The sequence below is a fragment of the Zea mays genome, chromosome 3 (assembly GCF_902167145.1).
Source record: "Zea mays cultivar B73 chromosome 3, Zm-B73-REFERENCE-NAM-5.0, whole genome shotgun sequence".
Classification (NCBI taxonomy): Eukaryota; Viridiplantae; Streptophyta; class Magnoliopsida; order Poales; family Poaceae; genus Zea; species Zea mays.
Genome location: NC_050098.1, coordinates 234,683,024 through 234,692,765, shown reverse-complemented (window position 1 = coordinate 234,692,765; position 9,742 = coordinate 234,683,024). Strand labels below are relative to the sequence as shown.

The window sequence follows — 9,742 nt, the reverse complement described above, 5'->3', positions numbered from 1 at the left end:
AAGAATTAGGCAAGTCCCCACACACTACCCACCTTTCCTACGACAAGCAACTCTTGGACCGACCTTGATGAGGACACTCCACAGTAGGACACTTGCCGTCATCCATAGCCAGCCGATAGGACCCCGAGGAGTTTGAGGTGGCAAAACCCTCCTAATTGAGTGATGCTTTTGGAAAGCACGAGAGCGATGAATGGAATCAGTTGGGGGTAAGCACGAGGCGGCCTCCTACTTATAGCACCTGACTGGCTCCTGAAAGCCAGTATCTGGCCTCGCGAATCTTACCAGCTCAACAGTGGCAAGCGACAAAAGGGACAAGGCACTGTTCGACCCTTCATCAGCCGCGAAGGGAGACACTCTCCCCTCGGGGGCTCAGGGGATACCATCGGGGATATGATCCTCGGTCCCTAGGGCCCATCGGTCAACGAGCGCATAGGGGAAGGTCTCTACAAATGGGACCCGTTGGTCAGCTGGAAGAGACGGATGACGTCTGCCCTGGAAGAACCCGCTCTGGTCGAATCCCGTGACACTGAGCCCGGAGTCGGGCGTGATGGAACCTGACAGGGGGCTGGGAGTGTCGAAGGGAAACCACTCGAGTGGATCTCGTGCCTGGCCCGATACTGACCTGTCATAAATGACCAGCCGCATTAACTACGTCTGACGACGAGCCGCAGTGGAGGCGCTGGTCCACTTCCCACTAATGACCTATCAACCCCTCGGGTCACAGAGCACTTGTGACCAACAAACCCTCGGACTATGGCACATTTATGGCCCACGCGTCCCTCGGCCTGTGCCGCACTCATGGCCTATTGGGACTAGGCTTGAGTTCGCAGACCGTTGGCAGGGCGCAAGAAGACGAGCCGCGCCGGGCCCCAGGCTACAAAGGCCAGGGGTCGGCATAGCCTGAATGATGGCGCCTGGGACCCCGCAGCCCCGTCCACCATAATAAATACAAGACAACCAGATGACCCTAGGGCCCACGAGTACGTGTGGCTTTACTAAAGGTAGAATGTTTGGTTTTACCCTTGACTTATGGCTCCTTTCTGGGGAACTGGCCGACCTCTCTCTCGGCCTATAAAAGGAAGGGGTTGGCCCTCAGGCAAGGGGTTGAGTTCTTTCATATACACACCTAGAAGGATAGACCCGAGACCAACTGACGAACAGGAGGAGGAGCACCGACGAGGATGAGGAGGACAAAGCCCCGCTGCTGAGCCAAGACTTAGCTAGGACTCCACGCTGTAGCTCTTAACTCCACTTCCACCCCGATAAGAGACTTGAGAGCCTCCCCTCTCTCACCCGCTTGTAATCCCTATTACGAGTTTTAATTATCAATGGTGTCGACAGCGTAAACCGCCGATAATTGTAAGTAGGGACGTTCTACCTGAACTATATAAATCTCGCGTCCACTACACACAACCTTCGGAGCCAGTAACACACAATAAATTTACTTGTTGGACCGAGGTTCGAAACACCGACAACGTGTGACTAGATTTAAGGTCAACAAGGCTATTTGTATTGGCCGTGATGCCTACAAAAACTACAACAACATCTAGGTGTCGTTTATATCTTAAAGACTAAATTTTAGTCTGTCACATCGGATATCTGAATACTAGTTAGAAATATTAAATATAGTCTAATTATAAAATTAATTACACAGATAAGGATTAAATGTTAAGAAGAGTCTATTGAACCTAATTAATATATTATTCGCTATATTATAATAAATATTTACTAATTATAGATTAATTAGATTTAATAAATTTGTCTCATTGTTTAGTCTTTATCTATTTAATAATTAGACTATATCTAATATTCATAATTGACATTATAATAGCAAACCAGCATGCGGCCTTTCAGCTGCATCGAGGCGAAGGCGTGGTCCCATTTAAGTCCGTTGGTGTAAAAAGACTTGTTATTCAAAGGTCGTCCACCACTTGTTTATGAAAAGACTTACATATTTAGTTTTTTTAGTTTTTCTAGATATATAGTAAAACAATCTTTAATTTAGCATAAAGGTAGTAATTGTGAGAGAAACGAAGAGTAAGATTTTCAGGGCATGTCCAAACATGTAAATGTTCTAACAGTTCATTTCATACAGCTTTAGCATTGCTATTCACACCTTGGCTGCCAAACCATTACCTCTGTATAATGGCAGCGCCAAGATAAAAGTCAAATTTGGACAACATGCAATTAGTTGAGGATCTCTGCACAAAACTTCCATAACAGCTAATGAAAAATGATCACCACTTCACTTTAGTACTCCGCCTTAGCCAAGGAATTTTCAGACACGTTTACCTGAACCTGAATGGAGTTCTGAAGACAATTCACCTGCAAAATGTTCTGTTTGTCATGACTAAACATCTTAAAAAACAGAGTTTATACAGAAGAAAAACAAAAACATTTGACTGAAATTAAAACTGATCACAAGAGAACTTTAAGGTAAAGGTTTGCATGCTTATATGCATATTCATTATACATCTACAGAACCTGGCATGTAAAACAAATACAGGAACAGCATGAATGGCCAAACACTAGTTTCAAGGTAACTGGCACTCTGTTATTGCATATCTGAAATTCACGTATGGTGTGCCATTAAACTTTTGAAACAAGAACAGTAAGGTAAAATTATGAAACAGACATTGACATCTAAGAAAAGTGACTTTTGCTAATGCATTAACATATATCTTTTCAAATTAAACAAAACTTTTTCATGACCAACACCTACCATTTATTAGATACACATTTATTCCATAGGAAACAAGATTGTTCCTATGTGCAGCAGAGTGCATTTAACACAAGTATCTCCTAATCCAACTATTCCAGTGTTGAATTGTCCACCAAAACAGGTAGCAGATTCCACACATTCAAGGTGTCATGGTTTTCATGGATCATTAAAATGATGCCACTGCAATGGTAAAACTAGATAGAGTAGCTTCGCCGAAATGCTTGAAATCTATTAGTAATACTACGAACTTTTCGTCACTCAATTGGAGACATCATCAGCATATTAGGATCTATAAGATCGACATGAAATTTGAATAACTGAATACGCAATACAAGATCGACATGAAATTTGCATCGATAATATGATACGAACAAATCGAATGATATGACATGAACGAATCGAAGTATCCAATCGAAACGTTTTGGTATCTCACCTAGTTAGTTTGGGGTGGCATCATCTCTGTGTAACTTCCTCGCCACAACGGCCCGCAGGAATGCCATGAACGCCAACACATGAAGCCTCGCCGGCAGATCACCGTGCGTGAAAATGGACCACATCGACCTCTCGAGCAGGCCAAGCGCGCTGACCAAGACCAGCTCCTCCGAGCCCACCACGGCGCGCGGCGCGGAACCGATCGTGGCGGCAAGGACGGCCTGCGCGAACTGATTCTTGTGGTCGAGGCGGGAGAGGTCGGGCACGGCGGAATCGTGAAGCCACTGGCCCCCCTCCTCGTGGTGGCCCAGCACGTGGCAGAGCGCGGCGGCGAAGAGGCGCAAGGTGCTTTCGAATGGGCGCTCCGCGGCCAGGCGCACGAAGGCGTCGCGCGCGTCTTCGAGGCGGCCTTCACGCGCATCGACGAGTGCTATGATGGTCCGGGCCACGGCAGCCTGCCCCTCCATTTTTGCGTCTTCGAGGCGGCCTTCACGCGAGCTAAGTGCGGTGTGGAAGTCCCGGCTCTTGCGCAACGTTTCGGGGATGGTAGGCAGACAGCCCAGTGCGACCGCGAGAAACGCCTGGGTCGCGTCAACGAGGAAGGAGCCCGGTGTAAGCATGGCGTCGAGCTCGCGAAGACCTGGGTGCGCGCGGACGAGGGCTAGGTGACCGGAGGCCGCGACGGGGCCGATGGGCGTCGACGGAGAAGAGGGAGAAGCCGCAAGTGGGAGGGACGAAGTGAGGCTCCGCGAGAATGCAGAGGACAGGCCCGCAACTGCGGCGGCGGCGGTGAGGGCGGCGCCGTGGAAGAAGCGCGACATGGCCGGAAGAAGCGGAGGCCAAGAGCTTGGTCTGGACTCTGGAGTCGTATCGGCTTCGGCTTGCGTTGCCGATTGAGGACGGTGCTGTCGTGCTGAGCGGAGATGGATAGCCCGCGACGGCGACAGAGATGAAGACGACGGAGGCCTTGGCGGATTTGCGTGCGGCCGGGCTATATGGTGGCTGGCGTCTGAAGCAATAATGTGAGTCGGCAGAAAAAAAATGCGGGTGGCAGTTATATTAGGGGGCAATTACCTGTATGTCATCGAAAAATATATTTATTTCTTGTATAATTGGCTCCACGTGTCGTAGACAAAAAAAATTTATCTATATACCATTCCTATATACCACTCAGTGACACACAAGGAATGAGTATAAAACCTGGTGTCATATAGAGAATTTTTCCTTATATTAGCGTGGCAGGTCATGGAACTAGGAGTCACATGGCCCGGCCAAATGGGCATCTCCAATATGTAAATCTAACATCCTAAATTATAGTTTTAAGAAGTTGCTAAAATATTTTAAGGAGTAAAAGAGTCTATGCTTCAACGGTTCTCTATTTTCTCTATTTATTGGTTACTAATTTTTAATGTTGTCCACATAAAAAAGGTGAGCATATTTTCTATTTTTAATTGAGCTAGCGACAGAAATTAGTATCAACAACCATCTTTGATATCTAGGGAAGTCGGGCTATCGACGAAAGACCAGACAGTCGCGACGACGACATAAAGACAACATAGAAGGTGCTCTGTCAGCACCTTAGCTCTGGGCTCTGGAGATGGATTTATGGTCACCCAGATAGGTGATACGGCGTGAAACGATGGCCGGAGTATGGTTTTCGTGATGGATTTAGAAAGAACATTGATTTAGGTAGTGTTTGGTTGAAGAGCCAAGTAGAACGGAGCTGTTTTATCCCAGTTTTGTTGTTGTTTGGTTACAAAGTAACTAGAACGGAATGACTCCAATTAGGGAATATTCTCTTCAGATCCGGAACCATTCCACTCAAAAAAATCAACCGAACGGAGCCGCTATGTTCTCATCCCGCTCTCACAGTCACGCTCCGTTTCGTTCACTCTGCAACCAATAAAAAATAGAGCCGTTCCATTCCAGATTACCAAACACAGAACAGAGCGGCTCCGTTCCTAAAATCAGGGATGGAACGGCTCCATTCTACTTGGCTCCTCAACCAAACACTACCTTAGTGAGCTCCTACGAGATTGGTAAATGTAGGGATGAAATTGAGTAGAGAGTTTTGTAAATTTAGGGACATGCTTTATATAACTGTTGGAGAAGAGTTTTTCTCGAAAACTTCTTAAACTCATATTTAGTGAGTTATTTACATAACTATAGGAGATGCTCGTAGCGAGGTGGGGAGCGGTAGGTTTCCATCAAATTGAAGACCAATTCGTTTAAAAATCGTTTCCCTTCTCTCTCTATACTGGCTCAAATAGAAAATGGAATGATCCCCTCCACGTACTCTTAGAATATAGAATGTAGCCGCTCTGCTCTTAAAATCTGGAATGGAATCGCTCTGTGGCTCTTCAATCAAATGGACCCTTAGGCTTATTTCGGTTCCTTTGGTCACCCTTGTAAATTTTAGTGACTAACCTTTAGTCTCAAGAATAGCATGTTTGCTTATAGAAACTAAAATTGACTAAAAAACCATTAACTATTGTGTATAAAAACAATATTTCCTAGTCTTCATGTGGCCCACTTCTAGGAGGGATAGCAGAGACCAGGTGAAGGATAAATCTGGTAAAATTACAAGTTTAATCACCTCTATGTAACTAAAGGACTAAAGTGTCGGAGGCTTCTTTTAGTCACTTTCGCATGGATTTAGAGATTAAAATGACTAAAGGTGAAAAACCAAACAGGGCCTTAAATATAGCTACTGTCACATGTGTTTCTGTATAGTACCTTTAGTTCTAGTACTTATAGCGTATAAGATAGTTTGCACACACTAAGGTTTCAGATACTAAAGTTTAGTCACGTCATATCGAATGTTTAAATGACCATTATAATTATTAAATATAATATAACTATAAAACTAATTACATAGACGAAGACTAAATGATGAGACAAATTTATTAAACATAATTAATCTATAATTAGTAAATATTTGCTGTAACATCACTTGGATGAATCATGGACTAATTAGTTTTAATAGGTTCGTTTAGTTCTCATTTATGTAAGTAGTTTCATAATCAAACTATATTTAGTATTTCTAACTAACATTCAAACATCTAATGTGATAGGGACTAAATATTAATTTTTTAATCCAAACACTACCTAAGCAATAGCTGTCGGTCCTTTAGTTGTCCTTGATATGAGGGCAAACAATATAATTGCACTAGCAATTCGATGTGCAAGGGTTTGCAAAGTCACAAGCAACAAAATATTTCACAAAAGACATTCCTCGAGTAAAACACAAAACATGGCACTTGGGTTATCCATTGTTTGTGCTAACTTGTGATTACCAATCAAGTAGATGTCTATAAAATTATAAAGCAGTCATATGACCTTTATCTAATGTCGAGTTTTTTTGTCATGCTATATATACAAGAGAGGAAAGAGAAGAAAATAAACCTTATTTGCTGGGTCAGTCAAATTGTTTATTAGTGTCCATATATTGCGTATCTCTTTTTTCAATAAAATATATACGGTATCAATAATTATCAATGGTCCATGCATGAATCACAAATCACAATGCTGTCACAAGAATCCGTGCAAACCTAACATGAATCAGGTGCTCTTGTCTTTTTATAATAATGCCCTGCAACTAACTAACTCTAAAAAGTACTGCTCCTACCTATATTTAATTTAATCACGTTAATTGATGCACAAATCGAGCTTCAAAGTACATACCCTAGCAAGAATTTGCAAACCTCAAACTCTCCCTTTGGTCTTGGTGCCTTTGAAGGGTAGTGTTGAATACCATTTGCATGGCGATGACGAAGATCACATGTGGGAGAACCTCCCTAATTATCGGGCCTACATGTATTTGTCCTCGTCCTAAGGACCTCAGACGGCTATACATGTATACCAAATAACTTAACATGATTTGTCTAAGTGTACCAAGGACTTCGAATAAACCACATATCACCAGGATCACACGATTAAGTAAACACAACTCACATACAAACATTTGCAGTGGAAATAAATTCTCTATTACAAAATGATTACAAGTTACATTATACATATCAGAGTTGATTACAAAATTGATTTAAAAGAATTACACTTTTAAATGTTATAAAACTTATTGTATGTTTGAAATAAATGTTAGCTCAAGTGACAATTCTCATAAAAGAAGTTATAGACGGGATATACCTATATAAGAAGTCCGAGTCCACCGACACTTAGCATCATCCACAACAGAACAAAGCTATTACCTGAAAAACATAGGGAATAAAACACTGTGTAGGCAATTACTAGCAAGACTTATTCCAATAAAGAAAAGACTCTCAAGGGTATGCTGGCTTTGAGACTCAAGGTAAATCTCATCAATTATCAAAGACTCATTTTTGCAAAAAAGCTAACTAATAGTACATCCTTATCCCAAGTTTTCTTTAGCAAATTAGGTTCTTTTCCTAAATCTAACTTTGCCTGATCTAGCTCATGTGCTTGGCCTATAATAGCTGCATTTTAACCAAAATCATATTTCACTTGTTATCTACGATGCGGGGCAGTGATCTAGTCTTCATATCCGAGAAGTAACGGCGATCCGAATCGATTAATACCCAGCTTGGGATCTCCAACCATACCACAAATGTAGCACTTAACCTTTGTATATGTCTACCATTTCCACGAATCCTCCACCACATGAACTGGTCCGCGCTACCCGGGAGCACATTACCCTACCATACAACCCCATTGCCAGGAGGGTAACTACCACTCCCATCATCTCCCACGCCTAGTGCGCAATTGTCTTTTCACGTTTGGAATAGCCGGGTTCATGCTTACCCATGATGAGGTATGTGACCACTTACAGCAGGCCAACAATCGGTACAGTCCTTAATCGACACAGACGGACGACCTTGTCTGCTCAGCGTCTCGTCTCGATTTATTCAAACAATTTTCTAATTTTTTGTACCTGGCAGGGGTACTCTTTTCGAATGATGAGCCCACTCCGGCCTTAGTGAATTCATCACCATAAATTTTCTTTGGTTTTTCAAACAAAAAGTCCATGACCAGTGTTACACATCATTCTTTCAAAAACAAACTGAAAGGGAAATAGGGTCAAACCTTTTCCTAAATGATTTTAGTGGTTGAATTGCCCAACACAAATAATTGGACTAACTAGTTTGCTCTAGATTATAAGTTCTACAGGTGCCAAAGGTTCAACACAAACCAATAAAAAGTCTAAGAAAGGGTTCAAATAAAAAGGAGCAAAAGAAACCGAAGGCAGCCCTGGTCTGGCGCACCGGACTGTCCGGTGCACCAGGGTGAATCCACTCGAACTGCTCAGCTTCGGGTTTCTGGAAATGGCTCTCCGCTATAATTCACCGGACTGTCCGGTGTAGCATCGGACTGTCCGGTGTGCCATGCGGAGCAACGGCTATCAGCGCCAACGGTCGTCTGCAAAAGTGAACAGTGCGTGAACAGTGCGCGGACAGCGCACGCAGAGTCAGAGCAGGCACCAGAAGGCGCACCGGACAGTGAACAGTGACTGTCCGGTGCACCACCAGACTGTCCGGTGGCCCCACATGTCAGAGCTCCAACGGTCGAACCCTAACGGTTGGGTGACGTGGCTGGCGCACCGGACAGTGTCTGGTGCGCTCGTCGACAGACAGCCTCCCCAACAGCCACTTTGGTGGTTGGGGCTATAAATTCCCCCCAACCACCACACTTCAAGGCATCCAAGTTTTCAGCCAACACATTCAATACAAGAGCTAGTGCATTCAATACAAGACACAATTAGAGTGAATCAAAATCTCTCCAAGTCTCAATTCCACTCAAAGCAATAGTGCCTAGAAGAGAGAGTTTTGTCGTGTTCTTTTGAGCTCTTGCACTTGGATCGCTTTTCTTCTTCCCCATTTCTTGTTCCTAAGACATTTGTAATCAAAACAAGAGACACCAATTGTGTGGTGGTCCTTATGGAGACTAAGTGTCCCAATTGATTGAGAAGAGAAGCTCACTCGGTCTAAGTGACCGTTTGAGAGAGGGAAAGGGTTGAAAGAGACCCGGTCTTTGTGACCACCTCAACGGGGAGTAGGTTTGCAAGAACCGAACCTCGGTAAAACAAATCACCGTGTCACACTCTTCATTTGCTTGTGATTTATTTTTGCCCTCTCTTTCGGACTCGATTATATTTCTAACGCTAACCCCGGCTTGTAGTTGTGCTTAAACTTTATAAATTTCAGATTTGCCTATTCACCCTCCTCTAGGCGACTTTCAATTGGTATCAAAGCCTGATACTTCATTAGAGCCTAACCGCTCGAAGTGATGTCGGGAGCTCACGCCAAGAAGAAGATGGTGATCGGCGAGAAGCCCGCCACAAGCCACGGGAAAGCTCCATCGGGAGAGTCCGGCAACAAAAGGGAGGAATCACCTCCCCGCGTCAAGTCACACCGGAGTGGCGGCAAGAAGAAGAAAATGAAGAAAGTGGTCTACTATGAGACCGACTCTTCGTCGCTTTCCACCTCCGGCTCCAACACGCCGTCCGTCACTTCTAAGCGCCATGAGCGCAAGAAGTTTAGTAAGATCCCCTTACGCTATCCTCGCATTTCCAAACGCACTCCTTTACTTTTTGTCCCACTAGGCAAACCACCG

General features: G+C 44.0%; 1 protein-coding gene across 1 annotated transcript; it reads right to left on the bottom strand.

Moving 5' to 3' along the window:
• Positions 1–2,024: 2,024 nt before the first annotated feature.
• LOC100191725 (uncharacterized) lies at positions 2,025–4,114 on the bottom strand. The gene is made up of 2 exons (NM_001137154.2): positions 3,156–4,114; positions 2,025–2,325 (listed from the first exon to the last, which is right to left on the bottom strand). The coding sequence occupies exon 1, from the start codon at positions 3,973–3,975 to the stop codon at positions 3,160–3,162; it is 816 nt and encodes a 271-aa protein (NP_001130626.1). The 5' UTR covers positions 3,976–4,114; the 3' UTR covers positions 2,025–2,325; positions 3,156–3,159.
• Positions 4,115–9,742: the final 5,628 nt, after the last annotated feature.